The sequence below is a fragment of the Phoca vitulina genome, unplaced genomic scaffold (assembly GCF_004348235.1).
Source record: "Phoca vitulina isolate PV1807 unplaced genomic scaffold, GSC_HSeal_1.0 scaffold47, whole genome shotgun sequence".
Classification (NCBI taxonomy): domain Eukaryota; kingdom Metazoa; phylum Chordata; class Mammalia; order Carnivora; family Phocidae; genus Phoca; species Phoca vitulina.
Genome location: NW_022589750.1, coordinates 703,249 through 719,258, shown reverse-complemented (window position 1 = coordinate 719,258; position 16,010 = coordinate 703,249). Strand labels below are relative to the sequence as shown.

General features: G+C 65.2%; 1 protein-coding gene across 1 annotated transcript in view; it reads right to left on the bottom strand.

The window, feature by feature from the left end:
* PITPNM3 (PITPNM family member 3) overlaps positions 1-16,010 on the bottom strand; it is a 70,910-nt gene that overhangs the window by 6,467 nt on the left and 48,433 nt on the right. The window contains exons 8-18 of the mRNA XM_032431636.1: positions 15,647-15,769; positions 15,094-15,278; positions 12,900-13,072; positions 11,690-11,860; positions 10,404-10,598; positions 9,827-9,975; positions 7,582-7,698; positions 5,215-5,331; positions 4,829-4,977; positions 4,444-4,593; positions 1,460-1,643 (exon numbers count right to left, since the gene is read on the bottom strand). Of these exons, the coding sequence (XP_032287527.1) occupies positions 1,460-1,643; positions 4,444-4,593; positions 4,829-4,977; positions 5,215-5,331; positions 7,582-7,698; positions 9,827-9,975; positions 10,404-10,598; positions 11,690-11,860; positions 12,900-13,072; positions 15,094-15,278; positions 15,647-15,769 (1,713 nt within the window). The remainder of the gene's footprint in view (positions 1-1,459; positions 1,644-4,443; positions 4,594-4,828; positions 4,978-5,214; positions 5,332-7,581; positions 7,699-9,826; positions 9,976-10,403; positions 10,599-11,689; positions 11,861-12,899; positions 13,073-15,093; positions 15,279-15,646; positions 15,770-16,010) is intronic.

Genomic DNA, 16,010 nt, shown 5'->3' with positions numbered 1-16,010 from the left:
CGGGACCCAGGGCCAGGACTGGAGGCCGGGTGTTCCCGGCCCCCGACCCCCAACCCTGTGTCGCCCGCACCCCCAGACTGTGGTGCTCACACAGCTCGTCGGCCGGCCACCCCTGATGCTCACCCTCTGGCTGCTCACTTTGAGCCCCCACTCTGGTCCCACCATCGCTGGGGATAGCCCACTGACAACCTCGGCCTCCACCTTGGCTTCTTCAATGGCAGCGGCCTCCAGGACTGAACCCAGAACTGCCTCTCTGGGCTCTGAAGGTCCGCCTCCCCACTCTGCCCCTGCTCCTTCCCTCGTAGTCACTCACAGCTTCACCTCTCAGGGGCCTGGGCCCTTCCTCGTCCCCAGCCCCGCCGGGCCACGCCTCCACTGCTGATGACCTCCAGGCCTCTGATCCTGCTTGACCTGGGCCTGACCCTGTCCACACGAGCCTCAGAGAACATCCCAGGCTCGTCTACCTCAGTGCCTTTGCACAGGCTGTTTCTTTGGCAAACTCACGTGCAGGCGTCAGGACTCAGCTCAGAAGATGCCGCCTCCTAGAAGCCTTCTCTGCCCCCACCCGCCCCCCTGGGCAAAGCCGCCTCAGTCCTCCTGTTTGCCCAGGGCCTGTGCTAATCTCGGACCAGCAGGTTGTCGGTTCACCTGTCTTTCCTTCTCTGAGTCAGGGACTGGCAGACTTTGCTGTGAAAGCCCAGATAATAAGTACTGTGGGCTCCGCACGCTCGCACCCACGGTTAACACCACGTAAGCAAATGATGTGGCCGGGTTCCAACGCAACTGTGTTTACGGGCACTGAAATCTGGGTTTGCTATCATCGTCACATCATGAACCGTGATCCTCCTTCTGATTTTCCCCCCAACCGCTGAAAACTACAAAAACCATCCTCAGGTCTGGGTCACACACACAAAGGCTGTGGGCTGCACTGAGCCCCTGGGCCCGCTCTCCATCAGCGGAACGCAGAACGCAGACCGGGGGGCCCTGTCCACCGTGTCTAATGCAGGAGGGGGAGGCAGAGCGGCTACCCGTCTAAGGAGCTCCCAGGGGACGCTGTGCTGGGGCCTGGGTCCCACGGTGAGGACCGCTCCAGGTCACAGCTCGGGAGGAGAGGACAGCTCGGTGCCCCGAAGCAGGACCCGGACGGAGCACAGTGGCCACTTAGGTGTCCACTGAATGAATAACCAGAGGCAGAGACAGAGTTCAGGCTTCGGGGGCAGGAGATAAAGGAGGACACGTGTGACTCTGGAATCATGGGCGAATCACCGAGCCCCAGTGAGCCGCGTCGTCCTCACGGGTCCCTGTGGACAGCACCCACCTTGCGGAGCTGTGCGGGCTCCCAGCGAGACGCACGGGTGTGCTCTGCACCCAGGCGCGGTTGCAGGTGGAGGGCGGAGGGGAGGAGCGTGCAGCAGGGTCTGGGGGCTGATCTCTCCCCTTCCCGGCTGTGGGGACTCACCTCCTGCACGAGGTTGCGGAGGAAGATGGCCTTCTGCCGCAGCGGGTCATGCACCAGCCCGTCTGAGAAGAAGATCATGCCCTGGGGGAAGTTGTGCTGGGAAAGCCAGGACACCACCCGCTGTTTCTGCATGTCTGGCCGGCCCGTGATGTACAGGATCAGGTAGCCCAGGTCCTGCCAGTGTCTGTGGACGCACAGCACGGGGGGTCCAGCCCCGGGGCCTGCAGCCCCCAGCTCCCAGCCCCCACCCCACTCACCTGCAGCCCCCAGCCCACCCCGCAGCCCTCCTGAGGAGCCCCCGGGGAGAGCCAGGGGGAAGGACTCCAAAGCCACACTGGGGCTGAGCCCCGGGAGTCCCGGACATCTCCCAGATGGCCAGCAGACACCGCATGCCCACCACCAACTGACCCCCACTGCTGCCCCCTCAGCTCCTCCCCTCCTTCCAGCAGGATCTGACCACCCTCCCCCTCAGCTTGCTTCTCTGCCCTGGCTCACAGCTCCCCCACTCCACCCCAGCCCAGGCAGCCCCCCAGGACTGCAGGCCTGTCTATACGGTGGGGGCACGGGGGAACTGCCACATAGGGCTGACCCAGGGCCGACAGCCAGGCCTGGCAGGGCGTGCTCCTGCAGCCTGCGCTGGGGGGCCGCTTCCTCCTTATCCTTGGGGCTGTTTCCACGGTGACATCTGTCAGTCACAGACCTATCCCCTCACTCCATCCTGGCTCCCTGCCGCGTCCTCAGGTCTCCCTCCTCTGCGCACCTGGGGCCCGCCCCTCCACACACACAGCAGCTTTGCTGCCCACCAGCCTTGTACTCTGCAGCTGCCGCCCCCTCCCCTGCACAGCCTCCCTGGCTTCCTCTCTTCCCGTGCCCATGCTGTCTTTCAGGGCCCCCTCCTCCAGGAAGCCTTCCCAGCTTCCCAAGCAGAATCAGCCCCGCGGGAGGGTGCTCTCTGTTGACCTCACCCGGAATCCCGGCTGCAGGCCCGACCTGCTGGGGCTGCTGGGGCACTAACCACCCCCGGCTTGTCAGAGACTGGGGGTTTCCAAAGCTGGAACCTGACCTGAGAGATCCGGGAGGTTTTGCAACAAAGCACGGGCCCAGGGGTCACCCGGGGACTCTGGTGAGCTCTGAGCTGGGGCCCAGTTGCCTGTTTATCAAGAGCAGCTTCTGATGAGTAGCAAGGTTTGCAGAGTGCCACCGTGGCCCAGGCACCGAGACGGACAGGCCCGAGCGCTGGACGGGTCCCGGGGGGGGGCAGGACCACAGTCTCCCCTTCCCAGCTGTGGGAGGGGGATGTTCACTCACTCATTTGGGAGGGGCTGGAGATGTCGTAAGAGAAATGAATGCCCCCCCCCCAGTGGGAGCTGGACCCTGTCCAGGGCCTGCAGGACCAAAGGGCATCTAGCGGTCAGCTGACTCTGGGAGCCCCTAACCCAGGCTGGCCTGCTCTCCCCACAGTGCCCGCAGCTACTGCGTGCAAGCAGGGCCTGGGCTCTGTCCTGCTCTTGGGGTTCTGTTCACTTGGAGTCCTGGGTTACGGTTTCTCGTGCCCGTGACTTGTCTTTCCCACGGGACTGAGCTTCCTCCCTCTAGGAGTTCTGTCTGCCTCAGTTCCCAGCTTGAGCCTGGAAGAGTGGAGGCAGGGAGGGAGGGAGGGAGGGAAGGAAAGAAGGAGGGAGGGGTGGAGGCTGGGAGGGAGGAGGGAGGGAGACAGGGGTGGAGGCAGGGAGGGAGGGGGAGAGAAGCAGGGAGGGCAGGAAAGAAGGAGGAAGGGGTAGAGGCTGGGAGGGAGGAGGGAAGGAGGCAGTGGTGGAGGCAGGGAGGGAGGGGGAGAGAAACAGGGAGGGAGGGAGGGAAAGAAGGAGGGAGGGGTGGAGGCAGGGAGGGAGGAGGGAGGGAGACAGGGGTGGAGGCAGAGAGGGAGGGAGGCAGGGGTGGAGGCAGGGAGGGAGGAAAGTGGCCCCTCTCCTGCTTTCCTACGGCAAAACCTTTCTGCGGGCTGTTTCCAGCCACACCCATGGCCCCGTCCGAATCCGGCTGCCGACCCAGTCCCGCCTACTCCCCACACGTGCTCTGCCCTTCCCTGTCGTCACGCTGCATCGTCTCTCTGGCCAATCAAAATCAGCAGTGTATTTTCTTCTTCTTGCTTTTCTACGTTCGCGACTCTGTGCAACGGCGTGGACTGGACACATGCATCCATCCATCCTCCAGAGGCTGTTTCTAACGCCACCTCTCTCAGGAAGCCTGCCCTGCTTTCCCCAATCTCCCACTTAGCCCTGTGCATTAGCTGGTCTCAAAAGGTGGCCCCTAGGGAGCCAGGCATCCCACATTCACACCTTCACGTGGCCCCTTCCCCGTGAGTCAGGGCGGATCCCACCACTACTTACGACCCACAGAACGCAGTGCAAAGGTCACTGCGACCCCCAAGGCTGGGTCATAAGAAGGCCTGCAGCTCCCCCTGGGTGTCCAGACTAGCCACGGAGAGCAGCCACGTGGACAGAGAGCGAGTGAGCCCAGCCGAGGAACAAGAGCTCACGTGAGTACAGAAGCCACATCGAACTGCAGCCTAGGGGGCCTGCAGACGACCCCAGATGGCCAGCTGGCTGCGAGTCATGGGGACACGTGACAACATCAGCAGAGCCCAGCAACCCACAGAACCACGAGAGATGGAATGATAAATTATTATTTTTGGCTGCTAAATTTGGAGGCATTTCTCACAGAGATAATCCGAATACACCGATTGTATCCTGACCGGGATCGGAAGTCGGGAGACCAGGCCTGATTCACTGCAGAGATAAGTGGACGCAGGGAGGGAGCGGGGAGCTGGGGTCCACGAGTGGCAGGGCGCTTCCGGGGGGCCCTGAGTCACTGAGACCAGGACTCCCCGGCTCCCGGCCCAGACAACACGCGGCCGTCTCCCCGGGCTGCAGGCTCCTGCCCCCGAAGGCAGGACACCTCCCTCGCAGGGAGGGAACACTCACCGGACAACGTCCACTGCCCCCGGCCGGACCTTGGGGTCACTTCCCATGATGGACACGCTGGCGGCGAAGGACCCGTCAATGCTGAACACCACGCACTCCATGCCCCGGGGCAGCACCGTGAGGTAACTCATCGCAAAGGTCTGGTCGCCCCTAGAAGGCACCTGCCTGTGGTCAGCCGTGCACCCGGGTCAGGTGTTAGCCCGAGGCCAGAGGTCGGCCTGCAGCTGGGCCAGAGCTCGTGGGGGGCCAGGGCCACAGAGAAGCTGGCTGGGCCCCCCGGTGCCAGGGTGGCGACCCTGTCCATCTCCGTCTCTCCCCGCGGACAGGGACGGGCCCGCGGGAGAGCACAGCCCGCAGGGCCGTGAGAACGTGCCCGGCGTCTCACCTGACAACCATCTTCACCGGGTAGACGCCGACCCCCAGGCGCCGGGGCCGCGGCACGCTGTACGTGATCCGGCCGCTACTGTTGGTGATCTCCGTGTCCAGGTGCACCCAGCAGCCCGAGGACGGCTCTGCCATCACCAGGATGTCCACCTGCATGCGGCGGGGGGCGGGGGGCTCCCTGAAGGCTGGGGGGCTGCAGCGCGGCTGAGGGGCCAGGCCAGGGAGCTCTCCGCCCGGCGCCCCTCCCGCCTCTCAGACACGCCGAGGTCACGCCTTCCCCCAGCTCACCTCCGCGACCTGCTCCGGGCTCCCCCCACCCGGCCTGCCCCCCCAGCCTTCACCCCTCCTGCCACGTGCAGCCCGCGAGGGACAGCGCGGACCCCATACCTTCTCCCCGGTCAGGGCCACCATGTCGAGGGGCCCGTACATGAAGCGCCCCACCAGGACCTGGGGGCCGTCTTCGGCCGCGATCACGTCGTTGGCCCGGTGGTTCGCAGTCACGTTCTGAAAGGACAGAAACGGGCTTGGCCGGAGCTTGCTTCTTCCTGACACCATCCTTAGGACGGCCGGAGGGACGTGTCCCTGCCGCATCTTGCCTTCCCGGGTAGACCTGAGCCGCGTTCCCGCGGGATCTGTGAGGAACACAGACCCGTGGACCCCAGCACAGTCTCCAAGGACAGACAAGCAGGCTCTGCTCCTGACCATCCCACACGCCCCGAGGGAGCGGTCGGTCCCCTGACTGTCCTCTTTCCCAGGTCCTGGCTGGACGTGGCCGGGATACCTCTGGGGCTCCCTTCCCGGCCCGGCTCACACCCCATAGCCATTTACTGGGAGAGCGGGATGTACCAGAGCGGAGGGAGCCATGCAAGGACGCCATGTGGGCCCCCCACCAGGCACAGCCGCTCTGGCCCCCATCCCCACACTCCAGAGCATTCTGGACTGGAGTCATTTTGTCTGTAACTGTCCTGATGTCCCCGTCCTTCCAGTTCTGGTTTCCATTCATCCTGCAGTTCAGAGGCCTCCCCGACCACCCACCACCCCCAGCCTTGCTCCCAGACCCGAATCCCTCAAGTCGGTGACCCTCCCCTTACAGGGCTCTCCCCACACCTGCCGGGGAAGCACCGTGGACTCGTGGCACCCACGGATGACGTCTGGATCCTGAGCTGAGCCCGCATGACCTTCCAGTGCACGTCCCACTGCTCCCCGTCCAGCCCGTGGCGCTGCCTCCGGGCCTGGGCTCACCCTGGCGCCCCGACTCCGCGTGACCCGAATACCAGCCCACCCACCACTGCGGCCTGGCCCGGCCTCGCCCAGAAAGCACCCACGGACTCCTCTCAACCCCCACGGTGTCTGCGTGCAATTCAGGCAATTCAGCTGCAGGCCCCTCACGGCACGAGTCCCTGGGCTGGATGCCGGACACGCGGGGACGAAGCAGTCAGGCATGCTGACCTGGACACAGTTGGGGGGCGACACAGGCCCCCTACAAGAGCACTCGAGGGGGGAGAGTGGACTCGTGCGAATAAACGCACGACAAGATGGGGAGCGCAGAACCACACCGCCAGGAAACCCGTCGCGCTTGCCGGGGCGGCTGGACTCCTCACCAGTGCCTGCCCCCTACAGGGTGTAGACTGGCGCAGCGGCCTTGGAGAAGCTTGCCGGCCCCTCCCACAGACAGACTGGAGCTTCCCGGCTGGGTCCGCACCCCACAGAGCGAGAACACGTGTCCACGCAAAAGCCCGTTGCATCGCTCCAGACTGCCGGCCAACGGTAAACGGGTGTGTCCCTGCGAGGCGAGACCGCTCGGCCACCTGCTCGGACATGGGAGGCCCCGCGAGAGAAGCCTGACGCGGAAGACAGCACACTGCGTGACCCGTACACGGAGGGTCCACAGTGCGCGAATCCACAGAGAGCGGTGCTGGGGTGGCAGTGGGTGAGGGGCACGAGCAAGGGGTCTGCTCCTGAGGCCACGACCATGTTCCAGAACCGACTGCAGTGATGTTTGCACACATTGCGACCACACCGACATCCACTGAGCTGGGCCGACCTCTGGCCTCGGGCTAACACCTGACCCGGGTGCACGGCTGACCACAGGCAGGTGCCTTCTAGGGGCGACCAGACCTTTGCGATGAGTTACCTCACGGTGCTGCCCCGGGGCATGGAGTGCATGGTGTTCAGCAGTTTACACGTGGTGTAAAACGTGGCTATAGCTCAATACGTAAGTTTACAAAAACAGCTGATTCACGGAGCGCCGATCACCTTCTGTCCTCGGGACTGTTCTTAGGGTCCACGTCAGATGTTCCCACCAGGCCAGGGGCTGTGTCCCTAAGCCCCTATGCTCCCCCCAGCAGAGGACACAGTGGCCACATCCACACTTGATGATGGTTGGCTCAGTAAAACATGCGTTTATGCCTCCCAGACTCCTATTCCTGCTTCCACACCTTGCAGAGGTGACTCTCGTTCACGGAAGCCCTGCGTGGCCTGCCCTGAGCGTCCTTTTCTCCTTCTTCCTCTCCCTCTATCATGGCAAATACCACAGCAGGCCACGCTCAGTGGTGAAGCAGATGGTGGGCCCCACGGTTGTGGCCAGGACTCTGACTCACGTCCACATCTGCGGAGGCCGGACCTCCAGCAACTGCAGCTGGTACCCGCCCCCGCAAGCCCCCCCGCCAGCCGACCCCCGTGCCCAGGCCCCCAGAACCCCGCTCCCCCAGCCCCACCACAGCCTGCTCCCGGTGGCCGCCAGTGAGCACGCACCCGCAGCTTGACCTGGGTCCTCTTACGGAGCCACTTCTCCCGGGGGTTGGCGGGGCTCAGCGCCGCGGGATCCAGGCCCGCGCTCTCCTTGACGGTCACGCTCTCGTAGCGCATCACCTGACGAACAGCGGAGCACGGCTCCAGGTCAGCCCGGCTGCCCTGCTCCCTCCGCCCGGGCTGTTGGGCCCACCAGCCTGTGGCCGGCCAGGCCTCCCCACCTGCCAGCCCGGGACCCTCAGGGGGGCTGGGAGCCCCAGGACCCAACAGCTGGGGCCAGAGCACGGGGCTCTCGGACGCTCAGCTTCTGCCCGCTGCGCCCGAACCTTGCTGCGCCCGATCTGTATCCCTTCTCTGCCCCGCTCCTTCCCTGAGGCCGGCCCCTCCCTCCTGCCCACTGCGGGCACTGCTCCCGCCGCACCCCCACCAACCCCCCTACTTGGTCCCTCCCCACCAGGGCGTGCCCTCTAGCACCCAAACACACTGCTCCCGTGCCCGTCCTGAGGATGTCTCCGTGCCTCTCAGAACCGTGGCATCTCTCCGTGGTCCCCCACAGCCACACCCCACGAAACACCCACCCCACCCGTGCAAGGCTCCCGCCCGCCCCACCCCTCCCCTGCACCTGCTCCTGGTAGGCTCGCCCCAGGCCCCCCAGCAGCCACTGTGCACGAGGCCCCCTGACTGCGCCCTGCCCAGCTCAGAGGCTCACTCCCTCTTCTGCTCCGTCCCCGGGGACTGGCCCTCCATCCTCTGGATCTGCGGCTCCCTCCCCGGAGGTTCTCTGCCTACAGTGACTCCCTTAGCATCTGGGGGAGCGTGACTACAGACCTGGTCTTTGCTTCCGCGCAGAGCTCCTAAGACCCTTGCAACTTCCTGAATGCTGAGAGACCTAAAGGTGCCTTTTGTCTGTTAATGAGGTGGCATTTGGACCCCACCTAAGGGGAGGCTGGAGGCCAGGAGAACTCCCAGTCCCCCCACTGACCAATGCGGACGGATGACTGACGGGCTGGAGGTCGAATCAATCACCAAAAGCCAAAGGTTTAATCGATGGTGTCTAAGTAATGAAGCGTCCACGAAAGCCAAAAAGAATAGGGTGAGCGAGCGGGGGTGCTGGTGGATGGGACTCCTGGAGGGGGCATGGCGGCCCTGCCCCTGCCCCACACCTCGCCCTGGGCCTCCCTCCCACCTGCTGTCCCTGAGTTGTGCCCAACAAACTGACGATCCAGTGAGTAAGGGGCTTCTCTGGGGCCTGGGAGCTGCTCTCGCTAACTGACGGAACCCGAGGCGGGCTTCTCGGATCGCCCGTGAGGCCCAGGCAACAACCTGCACTTGGGATTAGCTCTGGTGGAGGGTGGCGGCCTGGTGGGCTGAGCCCTCAGCCTGTGGGTAGGTGGGGTCAGAGCCGGGCCGCACTGTCTGGAGGAGGAGAGCTGCCGGGAGTGGGGAACCCCACACATGGGAATCAGGAGGCCGTGCCCATCACTGGCTTACGTGCCATCCACATCGGCCCCAAGCTCCAGACTCCACTCACCTGCCCTCCCGATCCCCGGCAGGCACCCCACTCTTCCCTGGTCCAGACCCAAGACGGCTTCCCGCACCCCCGCCTGGCCCTGCTCCTCCCCAAACCTAGAAGCTGCCCCCCAGGTGCTTGGAGACAGCAGGACCTGTGGGCCTCCCCTCTGTCGCATCCGGCGGCCCCCTGGCGCCCCGCACCAGCACCCAGCTGCCGTCCCGAAGTCGGGCTCCCAGGCTGGCCTCACAACGGGCCTCCTGCTTTCTCTCTGGCCCACCAAGCAGCAGACACGGGATTCCCTTCCAGACATACAGTCAGCTGACTGCTCTCCCTCGTCCGAGCCCTGCCGTGGCTTCTCGTGGCACACAGAACAGAATCCATCTCCTGCCCTCGGCCCCCGAGGCTGCACGTGGTCTGTCCTCTCCGGCCCCACCTCCCGGCCTCCTTCCTCCCAGGCCCCCCCAGTCGCGGCATCTCTGAGGACCCTGAGGCCCTTGGAGGGACAGGCATTTGTCCCTTGTCTCCAGGATGGAAGATGGGTATGTACTCCCAGGTACTTTCTCTTTCATTTTCTAGAAAGTACCACACTGCTGACCAGAAGCCCATGCTCTTCATGAGACCCACCGTCTGACCTTGTGACCCCCCACCTGGCTAACGGCTCCAGGGCCCAGGGTGGCCTGCAAGGTCGCCCTCTCCCACGCACAAGGACGGGCCCTCCAGGAAAGGGCGCAGTACCTGTCTCAGGATGAAGGCCACCACGTCCGTGGACTCCCAGTAGCTGGCGTGGAAGAGGTGAGGCAGGGCCACCGTGGGGAAGGCCGTGAGGACATCAGGACAGTACAGGGCGTAATCGATGCGCTTGGCGCCCCACCACTTGGCCGTGACTGTGGGCCCGAGAGAGAGGTGAGGACAGTGTGGCCAGCCTGGGCTCGGACCCACGGGGCCGTGTGAGGCCAAAGCACCCAGCTCGCACCGAGCTCCCAGCTTCCCGTGGCCAGCAGCTCCTTCACCTGCTGCCCCCAGGACGGGGGCTGCACACGGGACCCCGGGAGTGGGGGCCGGCCCTGCGGAGACATCCGGTCTCATCCCCGGGATGCAGGGATTCCCAATGGGAGGACAGAACATCGGGGTTAGGGCTCGGGCTGGGGTCGACGTCAGTCTAGGCCACGGCTCGGTCCACAGGGCCCTGTCCGGGCCAGAGGTCAGAGCTCAGTCTGCACTTCCTTTATGGTTCCTGGCCTGCCCTCAGCAGCCGCCCCAGGGAAGGTCCCTCTCCCTCCAGCCAGGCAGGGCCCCGAGGACCCTCACTCACTGCGGGAGGCGCCTGCGGGGGCCAGGCTCTCCGAGGACCCCGAGCTCTCGCTATGCGAGCTGTCTTGGCTCATCCTCCGTCCTGGGCGCTGGGCCCGCAGGGCCTGGGGAGATGAGGCGGGGGCGTCCGGAAGCGGTGGGCTGTCCCGCGAGCTGCCCTCCAGGAAGAGGGAGCTGTGGGCGTGTAGAGCATCTGCTGCAGGGGGGACATCACAGTCAGGGCGAGGTCGTGCATCCCCGAGCTGCCCACACTGTGCCCGCCCTACGCGGGCGGGAGCCCGGGCACCCGGAGGTGCCAGCCACCTCCCACCTCCCCCCTCCCACCCTCTGGGGCCCCTGGCGGGCCCGGCTGGATTCCACCTCCTCTACGTCGTGGCCCCTGCGCATCTCTGGGAGACTGCTCCAAAAGCACGGGCTGAGGTCACAGGGTGACCCGTGACCACGTGCTCTCGTTCAGACTCCTCCCTGAGCCACGGAGGACTGAGGCCGAGCCTGCGCGTGGACGGCACTCCAGCCTGGGGGCTAAGGTGCTCTCTGGGGCCAGGGCGTTTTAGGGTGCGCGGGGGGAATGTTCAGAGCCATTTCTGTCTATGGAAGCTCTTGACAAGTAGGACTTTGGAAATTAAGTTTCTGTTAAAAATTGGGGGGGCGGGGCTGGTTTTTAATCCCGAACGAGCCAGGCACTGCACCCTCCGCCCAATCTGCCCCAAAGCTCTGAACAGGCTCTGGCCAGACTTCCTCAGCGGGGATACGGAGCCGAGGCCCTTGTCTCCTAGCCCTGACCACCCATCGCAGGCCTCCCCTTGTCCATGCCTGGCTCACTCCACTCGCGCCCCGGAGGCTGGCCCTCCCCCACGCCCCCCTGCCCTTGCTCCCCCTGCAAAGTTCCCCTGGACCCCCATCCTCCAGGTCATCCCCACCTGTCCCAATGCCATGTCCAAGGCCCCGTCTTCCGTGATGCCCACCGGGTGGGGACACTCCGTGCCCTGCCCCTCCAGTCAGCACCCAGCGTGGGCCCCTGGACTTGCAGCCAGGTCTGGCGGCTCGGGCACTGTGCTGGTGCCAGCCCCAGGAAGCCGTCGGGGGCAGAGCCTGGAGCCCCCAGGCGCCTCCCGCGGAGCAGGTGCGCACACGGTGGGACGCTGGGAAGGCAGGTGAGGCGGCTGCTTCCCTGGCTTCGGCTCGGTCGGAGCTCGCAGACGCTGCTCCGCGGGGGCTCGGGCCTCCTTCAGCTACTGCGGGACCCAGCCCCGGGCGCAGCACACCCTCGCACCCCCGCAAGCCTACCCAGGAGCAGGGACTGTCCATCGCCCAGCGGGAACCTCTGGTAGCGGGGCACGCTGACGGGCGGCACCAGGTGGAACTTGGGCTCCAGCAGGGGCTCCAGCCGTGAGGCTGAGGGGTCCGCACAATGGAAGAAGCTGTATACCTGGCCGCAGGCGGGACGCACCTGGAAGCCTGGGGGTGAGAGGTGCTGGGGTGACGGGGTGCTCCCCCGACTGCAGCTTTGAGTCGCCTACCCCCCTGCTCAAGCACCTGCCTCGGCTCCCTGCTACCAACAGGGGCAAGGCCGTTGTGCTGAGCTCGGCACTCAAGACCTTGCCAATCTGCCCCCTCCCCGCCCAGGAGCAGCACCGGAGGCCCCAGCACTGCAGCCGAGGTGCTGGCCTGCAGCCCCCCACCCAGGCCACGGTGTCCCCCTGTCTCTGGGCGCCTGCTCACGCAGCCCCTCCCTCCGCTATCTCCCCGAGTCAGGCTCCTGCGAATCCGTCCGGCTTTCACGTAGCCGCTGCCTGATCTGCAAGGCAGACACGGTCCGTCACTGTGGCTCGGGGCCCCGTCCCCGAGGCAGCCGGGTTCACGGCCGCCCAGAGCCGGCAGAATGCTTCTCCCACAGACCAGCAGGTGTCTCCACTGGGGCTCCCTGTCCACCGGGCTCAGGGGGCTGGCCGGCCCGGTGTCCAGGGAGCCCTCGGCTTCCTTGGCAATGCCGAGGGCGGCCGTGGGATTCTGCCTCACTCCCCAGCCCGCCTCGGGCAGAGCTCCCCCTTCTCATCCGTGCCATTGTGTCGGTGTCGGTGAGCGCTGGTGCAAAAGCAGTTTGAGGAGCCCCGACATGCAGACCCTCGAGGCGCCCTCAGAGTCACGGCGGAAGCACCGCTGGGCAGATCACTGCGCTGCGTGGTTTAGAGCAGTGGGGGCAGCCGTCCAAGGTGAGGGCACTGTGTGTGCCCGGGCACACCAGGGGGCAGTACGGCCGACCAGCTGCAGCAGGCCTGTCTGCCTGGGCGCCGGGGACGGGCGGCCACAGGAGGGTAGACTCGGCTTCTCTTAACAGGGGCGTGAGATCCACCAATGCCGGCGTACCTTTGCCCCATCAGGGGAAACCGCCCCCCCCTCCCCCCCGCCGTCTCCCCCAGCCCCTCCCTGAGCCAGAGGGCCTGACGCCCCGCTCCAGACACACGAGGCCTCTCAAGCCCCAGCCCAAGCCACCCACCGTCCAGCCCGGGCAGCACCGTCCTCCGCATGGCCAGGACCAGGCCCAGGGGCGAGCCGAAGAGGAAGAAGTCGGACACGTCGAAGTCCAAGCGACCCAGGCTGACCTCGGGCGGCTGCGACCCCCCGGCCGCAGGGGGCTCGGCCTCGTCCTTCAGCACGCTGGAGTGGATGCTGCCCCAGGGAGAAAGGGCCGGGAAGGCTGTTAGGGAAGCGCGCAGGCTGAGCGGGGAGAGCCCAGCCCTCCGTCCCCACGGCAGCCTCCGAGCCCACACCCAGCCCCGCGCTGGCCACCAAGGCCTGACGTTCGGCGAGGGCAGCGGTCGGCCGGCCCACATTTCCTCTGAAGGGCCAGATGGTAAGCGTTTCAGCCTTCGGGGGCCATGGGGCCCCCGCCCCGTCTAGTCGGCAAGCAGCCAGAGGAGACTCTTGGACAGACACGCTCGGCCGCCATCCAATAAAGCTGTATTTTCCCAGCGGGGCTGAGAACCTAGGAGCACCCAAGCACCCCGCACAGGGCCAGGCCTGCCCCATGGTGCCGGCTCTGCGGGGGCCGCCCTGCGAGGTCCTGCATGGGCTCCAGAGAGGCCCGGCCGCACACACCCCCGCCCGCCGGTGACGTCAGGCCCGCCGGATTGGGCCTTTCACCGCAGCCCGCAGACGCAGCCGCACAGGAAGGGGGGCCGGGTTCCAGCCAGTTCCAGGAGCCGCTGCTCAGAGCCCAGGCTGACGTTCAGCCAGGGACCCAGAGCGGCTGCCCAGGACGGGCTGCAGAACCGGGGGCTCCCCGACCTTCCCGTTGGCCTTGATGCACAGCTCAGAGTTTAAGACCACCCGGGGGATCCCCGGATCGATGAGGCGATTAACTGAACGCACATTCAGCCAGAATCCTCAGGGTGGACGTGAAAGGGGATTTTAGAAATAACAATGAGCGAGGGTCCGGGAGGGTCTGGGAGCTGGATGTGAAGGCTCGCGCTGCGAGGATGGTGCTGGTGTTGGGCGGTCCGCAGGGCGGTCCCTAAACACACAGGCCAGCTTCCTCGCTGCCCGAGAGACAGCCATCTGTCCCTACCACAGAGGGAAGCTGGCCGTGCTGAGCCAGCTACCGAGGGCCTCCAACCTCTTCTCATTCTCCAAATCTGGGGCCTTCTTAAAGGATTTCTCAAGGATGAACCAGGAATGTTGCAATGTCAGCTTGCAACCCGCCTTGAAAAGTGGCTGTCAGAGCAGCTTTAATAGTCCGAGATCTGACTACGCAGAGCCTCTGATCTAGCGGATTCCCCTCCAGGAGCGCACCTGAGTGAAACAGCCCTCAACACACACAGACCCGTTTACGCGCAAAGATGTTCACCAGAGCGCCACCTGTAATTTCAAAGCACGGGAAAAGCCACGCAGCCAAGTCCTGGGAGGAAGTGAGGTGGCCATTCACTCAATAAAATATTCCCTGTAGAGAATATTCACCAACTACTTATTACGTAGGGAAAAAATCAGAAAAGATCACAATATGAGTAAAGTAAAACTATACAGGAAGCACGTAAACGGTATATACAGAAAGGAAATAGTCGGAAATGCTCAGAGCAGGTCTGTTTTGCAGAGCTTGTGACGACCTCGCGTACTTGTCAGTAGGGTAAGAAAGGAGAAGGGACAGAGGGCAGGGGCAGCCCCTCCTGGGTGGGCTAATACCGGCCCGTGTCCAGAATGAACCTGCAGGTGACTCACTGAACTCCGGGCAGGAGGCACCACCCTGGGGCCTGGGAGCCGGGACGCTGGCCCCAGGGCTTTGGCAGCTGCCCGTGCCACCCCAGGAAACTTCCCGGCCTATGGGGGCCTCTGCTGCCCCATCTGGGAAATAATAAGAACACACACCCGGAGTGGCTCCCAAAACACACCCACATCTGCTCTTGGACCACATTCTCAAAGCCATCGGCGAAGCAGGCCGGCAGCATGGGCCCTGTGGCAGAAAGAAGGCGCTGCGCGGCCCAGGGAGGGGGACGGGCTGTCCTGGGCCTCTGCCAGTCAGGGTGGAGCAGGGACAGGGTGCAAGGCCCACGCAGAGTGGCCAGGGTCCCAGCACTTCGTGCTCACCCACGGGGCCCCTGGAAGGGCCCGGCAGCCATGATCGGTCTCAGGCCTCCCAGGGGACTCTGAGCCGGGGCCCCCTCTGCCGCGGACACCGTGCTAGAAGGAGCGCTTACCTCGACAGGAAGGCATGATGCTGGGTGATGGCCTCACAGTCGTAGGTGGACGAGTCGCTCTGTTTCCGCGGCAATGGCCTCTGGGGCTCCTCATCCTCGGGCACGCTGGACACATCGATGCTGCTTTTGCTGAGACGCTTGCTGCTGGCCAGACCGCATGCCTCGTCTGCCACAACGGGGCTGTCCTTTGGGGCCACGCAGAGGACAGGAGGGCACTGCGGCCACCGGAGACTCCGGGGCCCCACCTCCTCCCCGGGGTACGCGCGAACCCCTCTCTCCTGAGGTGTGAGGGTGGCATTCTTCCGAGGAGCCCCACGGCAGCGACGGTGGGATTTCAGGCACAGGCGACCCCCTGGACTCTGGACAGCCATCCAGGACCTAGCCCTCAGTGAGTCCCACTCTTGGGGGACCGTGAAGCAACGCTGCATAAGCTAGCTACCGCGGACAAGTGGGAAGGCTGACGTCCCCTCCCCCAGGAGAGGCCCCTGCTGCCCTGGGGCTGGGGGGCTCCCAGGGACAGACCCCTGTCCCATCCCCACTGTCTGGCCCGCACCTGCGTGCTGCTGACGCTCCCCTTCCGGCTGTTGCTGCCCGGGCTGTCACCCGAGGGCCCCACACTGTAGCAGATGGCATCAAAGGCCAGGAGGCCCCCCACACAGTCCCCGATGAGACACACCTGGAGAAGACACAGCTGGGACTGAAGGCCTGCCCACCGCCGACCCCGCGCCCCCATATCCAGCCAGAGCACCAGGCGCCTGTCCACGGGAGGGTAAGGAACCTGTCCCGGTGAGACACGGAGAGAGCCCCAGTGGGGGACAGGTGCTCATTCTGTGGTCATGGTCGGCCTGACGACAGTACTCAGGCTAGGGCCAGGGGTCAGACTCGGCCTGAGGATGGACAGCACTCAGGCTAGGGTC